At 49.4% G+C, this 18,818-nt stretch overlaps 1 protein-coding gene across 1 annotated transcript in view; it reads right to left on the reverse strand.

Moving 5' to 3' along the window:
• Positions 1 to 7,265: 7,265 nt before the first annotated feature.
• ATP8A2 (ATPase phospholipid transporting 8A2) overlaps positions 7,266 to 18,818 on the reverse strand; it is a 125,990-nt gene continuing 114,437 nt past the window's right edge. The window contains exon 5 of the mRNA XM_082676007.1: positions 7,266 to 7,548. Within this exon, the coding sequence (XP_082532133.1) occupies positions 7,451 to 7,548 (98 nt within the window). The 3' untranslated portion in view covers positions 7,266 to 7,450. The remainder of the gene's footprint in view (positions 7,549 to 18,818) is intronic.

The raw sequence follows: 18,818 nt of genomic DNA on the forward strand, positions 1-18,818 counted from the left end.
TTCAACCCCACAAATTATGTATATCGTGCATAAACATTTAGAAGATACACAGCAGAATCTGAATGATTTTCCAAAGTATCCTGCGTCTCTTTCGGAGAGAGAACTGTCCTAGGGGACGTTGCCTTAGGCAGAAATGTAGGGTCTGCACACTGTCTTCAGCTGCCGTTGGCCTCAGTGGTTCAAGTTCATGCTGGCGAGCACAGTGGCAAAGGCGGATTTTGTAGACACGACCGAGAGATGGCAAAGGTTGGAATTTAACACTTCCCTGTTGATTGTATTAAATCGTTTTGTTTTGCGTGATGAAAACAAAGGCGCGGGTTGCTGGGGGCGCAGGCCTATGTAGAGCAGAGGAAAAGCTGCAGAATTCTGCCTGGAAGTGCGGCTGGCCTCCTGTCCCTGATGTGCCTGGAGATGTGGCCACCAAGGTGGTGACGGCTACCCAAGTTCAGTTCTAATGGGACAAGGCCTGTTTGGGAGGATTTGATACTGGCCAGGGTTCCTGGCCTTCCCCAGTCGATAGAAATTGATCAGAGGCCAGACAAATTCAGGCAGGGCTTTATGGGGGCCCCTGCTGCAGCTGGTGTTGGGGGGGGGAGTGAGAATAAGCAACAGGTGCCCTTGCTCACTCCCCGAGGGAGGGGCGAACTTGTTCCTTATATGGAGAGAAGGTAGGGGTGTGTCCAGGGGTCGGGCTGGAGGCGTGGCTTAGGTGGTCTGCCCGCCCCTTTGGTGGTGTTGAGTGCAGGGGGCACGCGCAGTACCCTGCTTTTGCGCTTGGCTTTTCAGAATTGACAGTTGGGTTTTTTGGTCTTTTTGTATTTTTTTGTCCATAATTTGCCCCGACTGCACGTGCATGCAGTTATTTTTAGTCCCTTAGAGTTTCTTTATATTTTCCTGCTGGAGGAGAGGTGTGTCCAGGTGCCGGCCCTGCGGCCCTGCCTCTGCCCGGCTCCCAGCCTGTCTCAGAACCAGTCTGCTGAGGGAAATTGTAATAAATTTGAAGTGGGCAATTAAGAGGTTTTCTTGGGTTTAAGCCTCTGCAGGGAGCTGTCTGCAGGCTCTCTTTCCTTCCTGTCCCCCACTCCCAGGAAGCGTAGAGCTGCCCAAAGCCAGGGCCTGAGGCCGGTTTCCAGTGAGGACACCCCCTTCTCTACGCTTCCAAGGCCAACTTCTGGGCCCTCAGCTCCCCCTGAGCCCGGGTGCCCCAGGTTCCATGTGGTCTCCGCGGTGTGAACTGTGCACCCCAGGGAGCCCCAAGGCTGTGGACTCTTGCCTAAATGCCACGTGTTGTGCCTGCAGGGAATCCAAGAGGTCTCTTCACACTCTTTTGAAATAAGGTCAGGGGAGGAAAACTTCCTTCTGCCCTCTCAGGTCTGCGGCTGGTCTAAGAGATTCACTGACGTCAGACATAAACATTTACTTAATATTTTTAGGTGGACGTGGGAGTCTGCAGAAGTAAAATGAAGACCCCCCCAAAAGCCGTTAGGCCCAGTAGCTTACCTACCTTTTTACACAAAGAGAGACTGTGGGATGTGACCCAGGGGGCTTGGGCTAAGTGGAAGCAAACTGCGGGGCAGTGGCAGGGAAGCTCGTGGAAGATCAGGGTTATTGCAGAAGGTGGTCTGTCTGGGTCCGTGCCCGTCTCTGGTAGTGAGAACGCCGTTCTCTTTCTGGTGCAGGAAGGGCCCCTTTCTCACGGGGATGCTAGGACCTGTGTTTAGGTGGAAAGGGGAGGGCAGAGCTACTTCTCAGGTGCCTTCAGCTCAAAATCATCATTATGCCAACGTGGCCTATCTGGGGGTGGCATGTTCTGACCCCCTTCGATGACACTGTCATGACTTCATGCTGGCCAATGGAATCTGAACTTCCCACATCTCAGTTTGCAGGGAAACTGGATGAACCAAAGGGAATAAAGTAACCGAGGGAGAAGCCCTTCCGTGCACAGTTCTTCCCTTTGCCTGATCCATCAGACTCAGAGTGGCCCTCAGGCCCCCTTCTCAGAAAGGGCCCTGGGCTCAGAGCAGCCGAGCTCCTGTTCATCTGCCATTCAGATCCCCCTGCACTCCTGACATTCACAGCGTTTCCAGGCTGTCAGCTTGGCGGGCAGAGCATGTATGTATGCAGGTACAGACCCAAAGTACCTGCTGACAAAGCCTCTGTGTCATAGTCCGGAGTCCCTATGGCAGTAACTGCTTGTTAGTGGGAAAGAAATTCACAAATAAAGCGGGCTCCGATCATTTACTTTAACAAAAGATTTATTTGAAACAGGTTTGTGCAGACATACACCAGTCAACGGACTGATTAAAGCCACGAATCACTACGTTTTCCAACCCCCCTAAAAACACCAGGAAAATGCCCTTCATCTGCATTCACTCCAGGAGGGAACCCAGCTCCACTGTTCTGTGCTGCTGTAATTTAACAACCAGAGGATGTTAATAGGATGTGAAAATGGTAACACTTCTAGAGGGAGGGAACAGAACCCCCAGACTCCATAAAAAAGCTCCCCCCCGCACCGCCCGCTCTGCTGGGAGCCAATTAAACGTGCCTCCACTGCCCCCTTCCCTCTGCATAGACAGATTAAAACCTCCCTGGCGCAAACGGTATTTCAGCGATGTGAGCACAGATGTGACAGCAGACAGGAGAGCACGTGGCTTTGCCTGCATGAGGAAGACACCACGAGCATGGCATGCTCAGACAGCAGCCCAGGAAGGATGCAGCGCCCACTGAGGCTGCAGGCCCTGGGGGGAGGCTGGGGGGCAGTGGCCCAGCCCGCCTCCCAGTTCAGCGCCGCGGGAGAGGGAGGGCGGAGCAAGGCTGTCAGGACTTGGATTGAGTTTATTAATGAAAAGCCGAAAAAGTGTTCCCCGGTGCAGGGATCTCGCTGGAAGGAGGGAGGCTGTATGACAGGGCAGACTTTTCCTTCTCAGTTCTGTACCTGGTGTCTACTGATCTCCCTGGAGCTGCACGCCCAGCTGTCTTCAGGAATACGACTGGCTCCAGTCCCCTCGGAAGTGGCTTCACATCCTGGTCTTCAGGCGTCCCTCCTCCTTCTGGCCCTTTCTCAACACTGTCGAGCTGGTCTGTGAAAGGCTCTCGATAAGCTCTCTTGACCCCTGGGTTTCCTGGGCAGGGTTATTTGGATAGCGCCATTCCTTCAACATTCTTCTTCCTCTTGCTGTTGTAAATCAAAGCCACCTGACACTTTGTTCCCGACTTTTAAAACGAACAGGTCTCCTTTCCGTAGCCAGGTCGGGAGAAATGCCGTCGGGCTAATCTTGGGAGCTTGTTTTCCTTGGTCTGATGCCTGGGAGTAGATATCTCTAAGGCAACTAGGGCAAGAGATTGTCACTTGAAAATGAGTCAGCCTGGGTGTAAGAAGAATGGCTCTCTTGTCTCCCCTGGGTCAGGGGAGCAGAGGTGCTCTGCAGGGTGACAGCTGCGGGTTATGCTTGGTGTGGGGAAACAGGGGAGCTTGCCCCTCTTCTCCAGTCCCATTGGTTTCTTAGCCCTGGCCCCTGAGAGCTGTGTGGGCTCAGAGACCTTTCTTCCCACTGAGAGGATTTCCCTTCACCCCTCACTCAGACCCACCAAACCAAGAGTGCTTTAAACAGCCCAAGTTGGAAGTCTGGCATTAAATGGAGCTCTTGTAAAAGAGAAGGGAAGTGGGTAGTGGACAGTTGGGGATGCTGAAAAAAAACTCAACGAAGAGTTCAACACGTCAAGTCGAGTCGGGTATCCCAGGTCTGCTCCTTTTGGGAAGAACACTTATTAATATGTCATTACAGAGGAACTTGGGTCCTGACCTCTGAGACCCACTGGAAAATCTTCTACCTGTTCTCCTAGCTCTTCAAGAGGGAAAGATGGCTAGTGTGAGGCGAAATTATCTCCCCCAAGGCTGACAGAGACCAAGAACTGCCTCGAGCCGGTGACGAACCAGCCTCAAAGCCAACCGCTCTATTGCTTCCCCCCCTTTTTTTTGGAGGAGGTCTTTATTTTCACTCTCTCCATCACTATTACACTTTCTAACTTAAGCATTTGCATGAAGAAGTATTTAATGAATACCATGGGGGATGCCATCCTTTAACTTGACCTGGTAACTCATTTCTTTGCCATATTATTATTTCAGGCTCTGCTTAACCACAGTTTTTTTCCCTGTTCAAGTTTTTGATTTTATGGATCCCAGGAGATGAAGGCTACATTTCAAATGCTGGGCCTAAATCACTCCTTGAATTATTTTGGGACAATGACCCTGGGCAGTAATTCAAACCCTGGCTGAACCGTGTGTAGTTCTTTCACGTGTTCAAAACCAAGGACTACCTTATCCCACAGCAGAGTTTTGCAAACATTCTGTTCAACCTGTGGTCTAAGGCATACATCTCCAGGGGCAGGAATATGATAGAATATTCTCTTCCTTATGGTTCAAAAGGATAAAGGGTCATTGTTTTCACGGTGAGATTATAGACTAGAGCTTTCTTTAAGAAAAAAAACATCCAACCGTAAAGTCCGTGATGTATGTCCATGTGCGTTTTCAGATATTAGTTACTTACACTTACTTTTTCGTTATTCACTGTTTCTTGACAAGTGATTACAGATTCTCACTGCCAGCTCCCTACAGCAAGACCTAAAGCCTTGTCAGGTGAAGGAAAGGCCAGCAGAGCTCTCAGCTGTGAGCTGCAAGCCCAGGCTCGCGTGTTAGGGTATCACTCCAAGTGTTAAAGAAACGGCATCTCCTTTCTCCAAAGCACAGGGCAAGAAGAGAGAATGTAACACTGGTCAAGAAGCCTGGAATATTCTGCCTAGAGACGGGCTAGGCCACTGGCCCTGAGTGGAACCTGCCACTTCAGCCCAGTCCAGGGTCTGGCTCCGCGGTGCCGACCTGCCAGCCCGTGTGTCACTTTGGGTGTTGCAGAGTGACAAGTCCCAGGTGGCATCTCCACTGAGCTGACAGTATGCAGCTTAAGTCTGGCCCACCCTACTCCCCGGGGGAGCGCTTGTGTGTGACACTCTGACCTCAGTTTAAAGATAGGACAAGTGACACGGCCCCCGAGTCGGCCCGGCTGAACGTCATACATCACACGTAGTGACAGCTGTTCCTCCTAGAACCCAATTTAGTCATCTGGCTACAAGGTAGCTTAATCACAGGGGAGAATAAATAGAAAGGCATCCCTCCAATGCTTGCTTCTGTGTGCATGTTTCATGACTGCAAAGACTGTTTAGTCTGCTTCTCAAGGGAACTGGAAAATACACTTAAAATACTCAGAAGTCTGAACTGTATTTTAATGTAAAAAATAAAAACCAAAAAGCCCCAGATAAGCGCACACTGTAATTCACAAATCTGATTCGGAAGGCTTTAAGTTCAAGAACGAGCCAAGTGTTTGACCGAGAACTGAGTCTGAATTCCCTTTTCCAACTAGGCTTAGGTCCCAAATGAAACTGAATCGTCAGGGTGCCTCACAGGACTCCGTGAGAACGTCCGTGTCTCCTCTGCACTCGGGGCTTTAGCCCTGCGCCCACCTTGCTCCGCTGTGCTAATTACAGGCACATATTCTGCTGTGATTCCTGCATGACGGTCCTTCAGCCACTCAGCTTGCTGGGTGCTCCAGCGTTTCAGTTGCCTTAGACCTTGGGGAGGAAGGAGTGGCAACTGGACCTGCCTGTTCGCTGCGTCGTTCTGCTCGCCCTGGAGCCCTCTCTGGGTCCCCGTCACCTCACGAGCGGGGGATTTGTCTTTGTGGTCCACGCAAATCATACTCTAGATTATCTCCATGCCCGGTGAGATGCGGGTGCTCCGAAATGATGGGGAGGAAGCAGGATGCCCTGTTGTTTCATTTCCTGACTTAGCTCAGCCCTCCCCAGGGGGGCCGTGCCGTTTTAAGCAGCAGCAGCTGCCCGGAAGTGGTGAAGTTAAGTCAAATCCCCAAATCTGGTCCGGCCGCCAAAGCTGCGAGCAGAGGACGTGCCTCCAGACCGGGCGTTTAGGAAGGGCTCCAGGTGCCGCTTTCCCGCCCCAGGGCCTCCGGGTTCGGTCCCCGTTCAGAACGTGGGACTCCGTGCTTCAAAGTCAGGGACTCGGCACTCCCCTTCCTCGGCTGAGATTCGGGGCCCCTCACGTGCAGAGAGCCGCCTGCGCCTAGCACTGGCTGGATAAGGAAGGAAAACCTGTCAGTGTAAGGAAGGCTGTTTCCTTGAAATGTTTGGAGTTCTGTTCACTTAAAACCTGTGTCCATGGACACCTGAGGCTGATCGTGACAACTGTCTGGGCTTCAGGGCTTGGTTTCAGAAATTTCTACTGAGATTTGCAGGAAAAGTGTCTTCCTCCAACGGTCGTCTTCCTCAGCAGCCTCGGGGGCCCGCCCTCTCCCCACTGGGTTACTCATCGGCTCAGATTCCGGAGCGACAGGTGTGCGCCTTCGTTGGGATGATGTGCTATAAATTCACTCAAAAGGCAAAATGTGCTCTGAGCTCCCAAGAGAACAAGCGTGGGTTCTAATTTAAGCAGGTGCCCAGGTCCAGGGGTCTGGAGGCCGGGAAGTGACTTCTGAGAGCCTGACCAAGGCGGGCAGGGCCCCAGCGGCTCCACCATTGCCCTGACCTGCAGGCTCCCCTGTCGTCAGAAAGAGGCAGATAGAACAGACACTTAGAATCTACGTGAATCGCTACGTTTCTTTAGTTATAGAGGAAGGGGTTTCTGGCATCCATATCTGAATCTGGGGAGAAGGAGGGAGGGCGGGGGTCTGGGCGGTGCCCGCTGCCACCATGCACCAAGCGTGGGAACAGCCATGCAGCAGGTCTGAGTGTGGGGCGCCCGGGCAGCAAGGGTGCAGGGACCATGGGGACCCCCACGGGCCCGCCCTGCTGGGAATGTGACTGAGGTTCCAATAATCGTTCTCAGGTTTACCACCCAGATATCTATGTTGTGATTTCACTGCAATCAGGACGTTTATGCCAACTTCATACAAACAAAGGGGGGAATCAAAGCAAGCTGGCAGCTTGCCTCCAGTGAGGTTTACACGCTGACCACGGACCGAATCTGTGCGTTGACAACACAGGAAGTCGACGTGCCCACTGCAGCCCCACCAGGTGGGTTTCTCATGCACCGTGAAACCCACTCTGTCTTCTCCCAGAACCGCCGGGACTGATGTTGAAATACTGGTGAAGCATAATGTTTTTAATTTCACACCTCACAGGGCACAGCTGAATGCTTCGGAACAGCGTAAACAAAAGTCAGGCCAAGCACTGCGGATGGACGAGTGGGAAGGGGGAAGGTGGCTTCCCCTGCGGCCCGTGTCCAGGTTTCTGAGGGCATCGAGAACTAACAAACGGGTGGGCTAAGGCCACGGGATGTGTTTCCGGTGTTCTGGCCACTGACACCCGTGTCTTCTGACAAGCACGTGTTAACACTGGGTGCAGCAGACCATCTCTTTCGGAGGCTCCACCGGGAGACCGCGTCTTACTTCTTCCTGGATTTTTGTTTGGTGGTGTCGTAGGCGCGGACTATTTCTTCCTGGGTCACGGCCCCGTGCTCCTCTTGCGAGAAGGCGTACCCATCTGGAAGAAGAGCACAGCGGGGCTGGTTAGGGGACCAGGAGAGGCTGCTCGGGGGCTGCAGCCGAGCGTCTGCACACTGGCCTCCGCAGCCTTGGATGGGGGTCCAGAGACCCGTGACCCCCTTGAAGGGGTGGGTGGCCAAGAGTGGGCAGAGGCCGGGTGGTTCTGTGCTGATGGGATGGGCAGGGCTCGGGGCTGGCCTCCCATTTCTGCCTGTGAAGCATAATCAGTGGGTCACTGGTCCACGGCTGCACTTTCCCACCACCAGTCAAGGGGAAAGGCAAAGTCATTCTGCGCCGGAAATGTCCCAATCTGCCCGAAGCTGCAGGCCAGTCGGTAATTTATGAAGCTGTAAACGTGCCAGGTAGGTAAATAGGCACATGCTAACGGTAAAGGCTGGCAAAGTGCACACAGTGCTGGGAGCTTGCCTCACTGAAATCGCATGGATTTGGACCATAATACATTGCAGCGGGTTTACTTTTGGGTAAATAAAGAAAAAGATCACTAGATAAAGTCAAGAGGAATTTAATGATTGGCCCAGTGGCTACAGAAAGACTGGTTTTTACAGTCAGTTCCAGTAATGATGCTGGTGACAATAGCAGACAGTTATCGAATGCTCCGTGTCTCAGGCACTGTTGTATGTATTATGCACACATAGCTCAGTTCTTCCTCCCGACAGCCCTATGAGATAGGTGAGAGTTCTTCCCGTGTCACAGGTGGGGAAACTGAGGCACAAGGTGATGTCATGACTTGCCCGAGGGCCGGCGCTCTCCTGCAGCTCCGTCCTGAGGTTCTGAGACGGGGTTGGCATTCACACCCCAAGGCAGGGCTGTCCCTCCTAACTGGCCCTTCCCACAGGAGGGACATTTGCAGGAGTCCCTTCTGGGTCATGGGTACGGAAACGTCCTGCAGCTGGATTAGACCTTCTGAGCAAAAGACGTCACAGGCAGCAGCATGCCTTTTGTCTGTGCATGTTTATGGCTGTTACTGGAGCTGTTAGTTCGTCATATCCTTTAAAGGAGAAGAAAAGAGAAATCTTGCCCATGTATCGTCCTGGATTTCTCTTTTTAAAATCTTTAATTTTATTGATATATTGGAGTATAGCTGATTAACAATGTGTTAATTTCAGGTGTACAGCAAAGTGATAGTTATACATGTACCTATTCTTTTTCAAATTCTTTTCCCATGTAGGTTATTACAGAGTATTGAGCAGAGTTCCCTGTGCTATGTCCTTGTTGGTTATCTATTTTAAATATAGCAGTGTGTACATGTCAGTCCCTAACTCCTAATCTATCCCTATACCCCCTCACCCCCGGTTCCATAAGTTCACTCTCTAAGTCTGTGATTCTGTTTTGTAAATAAGGTCATTTGTACCAGTTTTTGAGATCCTGCATATAAGTGATATCATGGGATATTTGCCTTTCTTTGGCTGACTTACTTCACTTTGTATGGTAATCTCCAGGTCCATCCATGTTGCTGCAAATGGCATTATTTCATTCTTTTTAATGGCCTTGTAATGTTCCATTTTGTATATGTACCACATTTTCTTTATCCGTTCATCTGTCAGTGGACATTTAGGTTACTTCCATGACCTGGTTATTGTAAACATTGCTGCAATGAACATTGGGGTGCATGTATCCTTTCAAACCATGTTTTTCTCCAGATATTACGCCCAGGAGTGGGATTGCTGGATCATAGGGTAGCTCTGTTTTTAGCTTCTTAAGGAACCTCCACACTGTTCTCCATAGTGGCTGCACCAACTTACATTCCCACCGACAGTGTACAAGGGTTCCCTTTTCTCCATAGCCTCTCCAGCATTTCTCGTTTGCAGACTTTTTTCATGATGGCCATTCTGACTGGTGTGAGGTGATATCTCATTGTAGTTTTGATTTGCCTTTCTCTAATTAACGACGTTGAGCATTTTCTCATGTGCCTCTTGGAAATGTGTGTCTTCTTTCAAGAAATACCTATTTAGGTCTTCTACCCATTTTCTGATTGGGTTGTTTGTTTTTTTGATATTGAGCCATATGAGCTGTTTGTCAATTTTGGAGATTAATCCCTTGTCGGTTGCATCATTTGCAAGTATTTTCTCCCATTCTGATGGTTGTCTTTTCGTTTTGTTTGCGGTTTCCTTTGCTGTCAAAAGCTTTTGCGTTTAATTAGGTCCCGTTGGTTTATTTTCGTTTTTATTTCCATTACTCTAGGAGACGTATCAAAAAAGATACTGATGGGGCTTCCCTGGTGGCGCAGTGGTTGAGAGTCCGCCTGCCGATGCAGGGGACACGGGTTCGTGCCCCGGTCCGGGAAGATCCCACGTGCCGTGGAGCGGCTGGGCCCATGAGCTGTGGCCGCTGAGCCTGTGCGTCCAGAGCCTGTGCTCCACAACAGGAGAGGCCACAACAGTGAGAGGCCCGTGTACCGCAAAAAAAAACCCCAAAAAACGTGATGCGATTTATATCAAAGAGTGTTCTGCCTATGTTTTCCTCTAAGAAGTTTATGGTATCTGGTCTTATATTTAGCTCTTTAATCCATTTTGAGTTTATTTTTGTGTATGGTGTTAAAAAATGTTCTAATTTTTTTTTTTTTGCATGTAGCTGTCCAGTTTTCCCAGTACCATTTATTGAAGAGACTGTCTTCTCTATTGTGTAGTCTTGCCTCCTTTGTCATAGATTAATTGACCGTAGATGCATGGGTTTATTTCTGGGCTTTCTATCCTGTTGCATTGATCTATATTTCTATCTCTGTGCTAGTACCACACTCTTTTGATGATTGTAGCTTTGTAGTATAGTCTGAAGTCAGGGAGCCTGATCCCTCCAGCTCTGTTTTTCTTTCTCAAGATTGCTTCGGCTATTTGGGGTCTTTTGTGTCTCCATAGAAATTTTAAGACTTTTTTGTTCTAGTTCTGTGCAAAGTGCCACTGGTAATTTGATGGAGGTTGCACTGAATCTGTAGATTGCCTTGGGTAGTATAGTCGTTTTGACAATATTGATTCTCCCAATTCAAGAACATGGTATATCTTTCCATCTGTTTGTGTCATCTTCGATTTCTTTCTTCTTACAGTTTTTGGAGTACAGGTCTTTTGCCTCCTTAGGTAGGTTTACTTTTGGCATTTTATTCTTTTTGATGTGATGGTAAATGGGATTGTTTCTTTAATTTCTCTTGCAACTTTACTAAATTCATTGATGAACTCTAGTAATTTTCTGGTTGCATCTTTAGGATTTTCTATATGTATTGAGTTTGCCAAAAAATTCGTTTGGGTCTTCCCATAGAATGTTATTGAAAACACCCGAATGAAGTTTTTGGCCAACCCAATGGTATCATGTCATCTGCAAACAGTGACAGTTTTACTTCTTTTCCAATTTGGATTACCTTCATTTCCTTTTCTTCTCTGATTGCCATGGCTAGGACTTCCAAAACTATGTTGAATAAAAGTGGTGAGACTGGACATCCATGTCTTGTTCCTGATCTTAGAGGAAATGCTTTCACCTTTTCACCATTGAGTATGATGTTAGCTGTGGGTTTGTCGTATATGGCTTTTATTATGTTGAGGTAGGTTCCCTCTTTGCCCACTTTCTGGAGAGTTTTTATCATAAATGGGTGCTGAATTTTGTCAGAAGATTTTTCTGCATCTATTGAGATGATCGTATGGTTTTTATTCTTCAATTTATTGATGTGATGTATCACACTGATTGATTTGTGGGTAATGAAGAATCCTTGCATCCCTGGGATAAACCCCACTTGATCATGGTGTATGATCCTTTTAATGCACTGTTGGATTCGGATTGCTAGTAGTTTGTTGAGGATTTTTGTGTATGTTCATCAATGATATTGGCCTGTAATTTTCTTGTTTTGTGGTATCTTTATCAGGTTTTGGTATCAGGGTGATGGTAGCCTCATAGAATGAGTTTGGGAGTTTTCATTCCTCTGCAATTTTGGAATAGTTTGAGAAGAATAGGTGACTCTTTTCTAAATGTTTGATAGGATTCACCTGTGAAGCCATTTGGTCCTCAACTTTTGTTTGCTGGGAGTTTTTTTAATTACAGTTTCAATTTCAGTACTTGTGATTGGTCTGTTCATATTTTCTATTTCTTCCTGGTTCAGTCTCGGGAGATTGTACCTTTCCAAGAATTTGCCCATTTCTTCCAGGTTGTCCATTTTATTGGCATAGAGTTGCTTGTCATAGTCTTATGATCTTTTGTATTTCTGTGGTGCCTGTTGTAACTTCTTTTTCCTTTCTGATTTTATTGATTTGAGCCCTCTCCCTCTTCTTCTTGATGGGTCTAAAGGTTTATCAATTTTATCTTTTCAAAGAACCAGCTTTTAGTTTCATTGATCTTTTCTATTGTTTTTTTGGCTCCATTTTTTTTTTTTTTTTTTGGTGGTATGCGGGCCTCTCACTGCTGTGGCCTCTCCCGTTGCGGAGCACAGGCTCCGGACGCGCAGGGTCAGCAGCCATGGCTCACGGGCCCAGCTGCACCGTGGCATGCGGGATCTTCCCGGACCGGGGCACGAACCTGTGTCCCCTTTGTCTCCATTTCATTTATTTCTGTTCTGATCTTTATAATTTTTTTCCTTCTGCTAACTTTGGGTTTTTGTTTGTTCTTTCTCTAGTTGCTTTAGTTATAAGGTTAGGTGGTTTATTTGAGATTTTTCTTGTTTCCTGAGGTAAGATTGTAATTGCAATAAACTTCCCACTTAGGACTGCCTTTGCTGTGTCCCATAGGTTTTGGATCATTGTGCTTTCATTTTCATTTGTCTCTAGGTATTTTTTGATTTCCTCTTTTGTTTCTTCAGTGATCCATTGGTTGTTTAGTAGTATATTATTTAGCCTCCAAGTGTTTGTGTTTTTTATAGTTTTTTTCCCTGTAGTTTATTTCTAATCTCATAGTGGTGTGGTCGGAAAAGATGCTTGATATGATTTCAGTTTTCTTAAATTTACTGAGGCTTGCTTTGTGGCCCAGCATGTGATCAGTCCTGGAGAATGTTCCATGTGCACTTGAGAATAATGTGTATTCTGCTGCTTTTGGACGAAATGCTCTATAAATATCAATTAAGTCCATCTGGTCTAATGTGTCATTTAAGGCCTGTGTTTCCTTTTTGACTTTCTGTCTGATCTGTTCATTGATGAACGTGGGGTGCTAAAGTCCCCCGCTATTACTCCGCTATTACTGTGTTACTGTTGATTTCTCCTTTTATGGCAGTATTTGCCTTGTATGTTGAGGTGACCCTATGTTGGGTGCATATATATTTACAATTGTTATGTCTTCTTCTTGGATTGATTCCTTGATCATTATGTAGTGTCCTTCTTTGTCTCTTGTAATAGTCTTTATTTTAAAGTCTATTTTGTCTGATATGAGTGTTGCTCCTCCAGCTTTCTTTTGATTTCCACTTGCATGGAACGTCTTTTTCCATCCCCTCTCTTTCAGTCTGTATGTGTCCCTAGATCTGAAGTGGGCTTCCTGTATACAGCATACGTACAGGTCTTGTTTTTGTATCCATTCACCCAGCCTGTGTCTTTTGGTTGGAGCATTTAATCCATTTACCTTTAAGGTAATTATTGATATGTATGTTTTTAACTGCCATTTTGTTAATTGTTTTGGATTTGTTTTTGTAGGTCTTTTTTCTTCTCTTCCTCTTTTGTTATCTTGTGATTTGATGACTAACTTTAGTGTTGTGTTTGGATTCCTTTTCCTGTTTTGTGTGTGTATCTATTGTAGCTTTTTGGTTTGCAGTTACCATGAGGTTTTGATATAGCAGTCTGTATATAAACAAGATTGTTTTAAATCGCTGGTCTTTTAATTTCAAATGCATTTCCAATATCTTGCATTTGTGCTCTCCTCTTCTCATGACTGCTGGTTTTGATATCATATTTGTGTGCGGACAATTTCTTACCTCTACTGTATGTTTGCCTTTACTGGTGAGCTGTTCCGTTCATAATTTTCTTGTTTCTAGTTGTGGCCTTTTCTTTGCTGCCTAGAGAAGTTCCTTTAGCATTTGTTGCAAAGCTGGCCTGGTGGTGCTGCATTCTCTTAGCTTTTGCTTGTCTGTAAAGCTTTTGATTTCTCCATCAAATCTGAATGAGAGCCCTGCTGGGTAGAGTATTTTTGGTTGTAGTTTCTTGCCTTTGATCACTTTAGATACATCATGCCACTCCCTTCTGGCCTGCAGAGTTTCTGTTGAGAAATCGGCTTATAACCTTAGGGGAGGAGAGTTCCCTTGTACATTATTGCATCCCTTGTTGCTTTTCTCTTACTGCTTTTTTTTCTTTGTCTTTCTTTTTGTCAGTTTGTGTCTTGGCATGTTCCTCCTTGGGTTTATTGTCCCTAGGACTCTCTGTGCTTCCTGGACTTGGGTGACTGTTTCCTTTCCCATGTTAGGGAAGTTTTCAGCTATTTGCTCTTCAAATATTTTCTCAGGTTCAGCACTTTCACTCCTGTGGGAGAACTTGTGGTATAATTATTTTCCAGTTTGTGGGTTGCCTATCCGGCGGGTATGGTATTTGATTTTATCAAGATTGCTTCCCTCCTACTGTCTCGTTGTGGTGGCTTCTTTGCTTTTGGATGTAGGGTGTCTTTTTTGGTAGGTTGCAGCGTTTTTTGGTTGATGTTGTCCAGCAGTTGGTTGTGATTTTGGTGTTTCTATAAGAAGAGGTGAGCTCATGTCCTCCTACTCTGCCATCTTGTTACCCTTCATCCTGGTTTCTTACTTTACTCAGACATTTGGCTTAAAAAGGAAAGTTTCTGGACTATAAAGACATACAGTAGCACTGTCTAAAAAAGTCCTTGTGGGATGGAGGAGAGGAAGTGACTTCTTGCTCTGATCACACTGTAAACCAAGTCTCCCTCCCCCCCAGGGCTGGCTGGCCAGCTCTTCCCGAGAGCATGCCTTTCAGCCTGAGAGGACCCCGGGGCTCAGGAGGGCCACCCTGGGAGGCAGGAGGTGTGGGCTGAGCTGCAGAGGTGGCCTGGGAGCCACTGAGGACACGGCTGGGCAGCAGGGAGCAGGTGGGAGTGAAAGAGCGAGAACACAGGTGCCCCCATGGGGCGTCGGTCGAGCTGCTCACCTGCATTTCTAACAAGACCAAACCTACAACCCAAAGGCCCCACCCTGGGACAGCAGCCCGAGGGCAGCGTGAGCCCCTCCAGCCGGTGCAGGCAGGCGGCTCATCCTGCCCTGGGTGGCCCTGGCGCTCCTGGGCTTCCTCCCGGCCCACTGCTTCCTACAAGGAGGCTGTGCTGGGTCTCCCAGCCTCAGGGGCTTCCTGGGATCTGAAGAGGAAATGCCTCCTCTCACCTCTGAGCTGTGGGGCGGAGGTGACGGTGGACGAGGAGGCCTTCTGAAACCTGTGTGGCTGTGGGCACTGCAGCCCTGGTGCCCAGGCCCCAGCGTGCTCTTCGTGCTGTGGGCACTGCAGCCCTGGTGTCCAGGCCCCAGCATGCTCTTTGTGCTGGGTCTTGGCTGCCACGATGTACCAGACCAGCTGCCTCTCCCTGGGCCATTTCAGGGCAAATCGAGCAAATAGCCCTGTCTCCTCCAGCAGTAAGGCTGGGCTCTGGACAGCATCCACCTTCCAGTTTCCTCAAGGGGATGTTTCTGGGCATGTCGGTTGTTTCCCGAGCTGGCCCCAGAGCTGTCCTTGGATCCCCCATGCTGCTGGGTCCCCCACCCAGGGGGACGCTTCCCTGCAGAAGGGGCCCTGACCCTGAGAGATGGGGACACCGTGTAGCTCTTCCCTCCCCAGGGAGGTAGGTGACCGCGGGGCTCTCTGTCCCTCGCTGGCCATCCCCCTGCCCTGCTTTCAAGGTAGAGCCGAGCCCAGGGCCAGTGAGAAGCGCTCGTTCCAATCCTCGCTTGGCTGTGACTTGGACACAGAACCGGGGCCCTTTAAGCTCTCCGTCTTCTTGGTTTACTTTTCTGTAAAATGAATGGGCTAGACTGGGCCAGGCCCAGGTCCTTCCAGCTCTTATCCACCACATGGGCGCCAGCATGGTTCCTTGGCTGGTGACGCCCAGGCCACAGAGCCCTCTCCTGTGGTTGGGACTAATTCTACGCTTGGCGCCCGGAGAGGAGGCCTCTGCTCCAGGCCAGGGACGGAGGAGCCTATCTTGACAGTCAGCCCAAACAGAGCAATTACTACCTGCCTTTTAATGTGTTTTATTGTGGGGGGTGGGGGGGGCAGGGGAAGGAACGAAGGGGACTTGCTGAGACGTAAACATGAACATTGTTTGGGACTGTCCTTTTGCGAAAAGCATCTGGAATTGTCTACCCCTGTTCAAGCGGAAGGGGCAGCAGCCCTGTCTTTATTTATTTATTGTTTCCACTCAGATCCACCTGTACCTTCAGGAAGCCAGCTGCAGTGCTCTCCGCAGCTCCTGTTTGTGTCATGGGTACAAGGGCCGTCCAGTGGGATAACTAACTCAGCCCCTCTGGAGTGGGAAGGGTTCTAGGCATCTGTCCTAAGGGACAGCAGAGGGAAGCTTCTGGTTCGATAGCAAATCTCTTCTCCCAGGGTCAGCAGAGTGCCCAGAGGTCACTACCAGAGGGCTTCTCCCCCAGCTCCCCTGGGTGCATCCACCATCATGTTTCCAAAATGGGCACCAGGATGTTCTTAGTCTCTACTGAGCTTAAGTGGACTTTGAATTTAAGAAAGAAAGGAGGACTTCCCTGGTGGCGCAGTGGTTGAGAGTCCGCCTGCCGATGCAGGGGACACGGGTTCGTGCCTCGGTCCGGGAAGATCCCACATGCTGCGGAGCAGCTGGGCCCGTGAGCCATGGCCACTGAGCCTGTGCATCCAGGAAAAAAAAAAAAAAGAAAAGAAAGGAGAGTGGCCTGATAGGGTGGTCCTGGGAGCATGGGCGTCTCTGTGATTCAGATAAATATTTTCCTCTTAGAAACAAAGCCTGATAGGGTTAGAGCAGGACAGCAGGGACCATAATCACCCAGCCAGCCTCCGCCTGACCAGCCTGACAAAGAAACACCATCCCTTCACTAGCTCCTGCCTGAGGGACGTTTAACTGCCATTATTTGCATCCAAACTCAGAGGGAGCCCCTGGCTCTTAGCATTTCCCACAGTCATTCATCTTCAGGAAGTCCTGACAGCCAGGAAGGAATGATGGGGGCCTGGAGAAAGCACTCAATGGACCAGACCTTCCTAAGTGCTCAGCCATGGCCAGGATCCGGGGGTAGAATTCGGGTAGGTGCAAGGGCAGGTTGCATTTCTTGTTTGTTTTGTCTTCCTCTGGTAGAACACTTGGTGAAGTCCATAAAATCATGTCATTTTTTTTTTTCATTATTTTGGAATAAAACTTCCCTGAAATAGCGTTTTTTTGAATCGGAGCTCTCATAACATCTTAATGAAAGTAGCTATTTCCTGTCTGGGAAAAGACTCCTAATAGCACTTGGGAAATTGGGAACACTGTGTGGGATGGTAAGGAAATTAGACCGTGTAGGAAACAATGAGCTCGGTTGCTAGTACTGTGTGCGGGTGGTCCATCAGAACAAGTGCTCCAAGACTAGGGCTTTTCCTTCCGGTTTCCTGGGAAGACTGAGGCCGGAGACAAGCAGAGGCCAGGAGCCCCTCCCGATGCTTGATGGCCTTCTCTGGTGGTCCGTGACTGAAACACCCTGGTATCCATTAGGGTCCTACTCCTAGTTGCTGAGTGCCTTTAAAATGTGGTGTGATTTTAGCAGCTTGCCTGTTTTTTGTATTTGTTGATCAGAATTTTGGTTTGGTCCTTCAAAATACTGAGAGTTCATAAAACGTTTTGTAGTCGTCTTAAGACCCTTTATGGCACTCCCACGAAAGCCCTCGCGCCGCCTTTGCTCTCAGTGTCTGTTCTTTCTCTGGTCGGACGCTGCATGGCACGAGCCCTGCGTTTAGGGAACCAGTACTCATGTTCTCTGACAGGCTGTGTAAGATGCAGATGATTCTGTTTTTCTCCTCAGAGGAGAAAACAGACGTTTAGAGAAATATGTAAGTGGCCTAAAGTTATTCAATTTGTGGCAGAAAAAACAAGTAATACCTAACATTTGGACTCCACGCTGTCAGGCTCTGTTCCAGGCACTTTATGTGTACAATCTCAGTGAATCCTCCCAGTAACCCCAGGGAGGTTCTCACGTCACCTGTTCTACAGGTGTAGGAACAGCGGGGTTAACTTACCTAAGGTCACAAAGTGGCAGAGCTGGGACGGAACCGCAGGCAGCCCGGCTCTGAGGTGGAGCCCCGGACCCCGTGGCTGGGACCCCGCCACCCAGCCTCCTCTGGACTCAACCTCTCTCGAGGATCAGAGGCCGTGGCTGGGGTCCGGGGCCCGGGCTCTGCGGGGCCACTTAGTGTGCCGACCTGAGGCTCTTGGCCAGGTGGCTTGGGGCAGAGAAGCCTCAGAGAATGCGGGGCATGTGGGCCCTGCTGGGAGCTACTGCAGCCCCTTCTCCCACGGGGATGTCCAGGCGGGGGCGGTCACCGACGGCCATGACGTCCCACCTGTTCCTTTCCTTCCCTCTGTTGAGAAAGTCTGCAAAGATGTGTTCACCGTGGGGGGACGGAGCTCAGCTGAGCCGGGCAGAGGTCCTCCAGCACCTGTCCTAAGGGTGCAGTGAGGCTTCACTTTCGACCCCTTGTTTCCGGCTCAACTCAGGGAGAGAAAGGAGAGCAGAAGTGGGGCGTCAGTTGAAGGGATGGGAGTGCAGGGGGGGACGAGGCAGGTCAGAGGCAGGAACCAGGGCCTCAGCTGGGGAAGGGAGGCTGCCTGCGCAGGGGCCCCTGCACTCGGCTGCAGCACCCTCGCCTGCCCGGCAGCCCAGGGGCTGGATTGCAGGTGAGCCCATCCCCTCCTCGAGCTCCATCTGGCGTTTCCCCGCCCCCCACCCTGCTCCTCTGGGCTCTGACGCATCCCCACAGACCCTGCTTGGCAGAAACGGGGCCTGGCCTCCAGCTGCAGGGGCGGCGTGGGGCACAGCCTTCCTGGGAAGACCACAGAGACTTTTCCCATTGCCATTGTTGTGATTAATATGCCAGTAGCGTAGGGCTGCTTTGGGGGGAACCATGTAAAAGGAGCATCACTTCAATCTTAGAATCTGATGGGGAGGCTGCCACAGGAGCTGAACCACATCAGATCTGAAGTTTACGGGTCGTGTCATTCAGACATTTGACTGGATCCCGGGGAATCGCCTACCCACTGGGTGTACCTGCCTGGGGCCAGATACACCATTTCCACTTCCGGGTGTAGAGCCTGGCAGTGGTCCGCACCACGTGCCGGCGGGCTACTCAC

This window comes from Grampus griseus, assembly GCF_964374135.1.
Source record: "Grampus griseus genome assembly, chromosome: 18".
Classification (NCBI taxonomy): domain Eukaryota; kingdom Metazoa; phylum Chordata; class Mammalia; order Artiodactyla; family Delphinidae; genus Grampus; species Grampus griseus.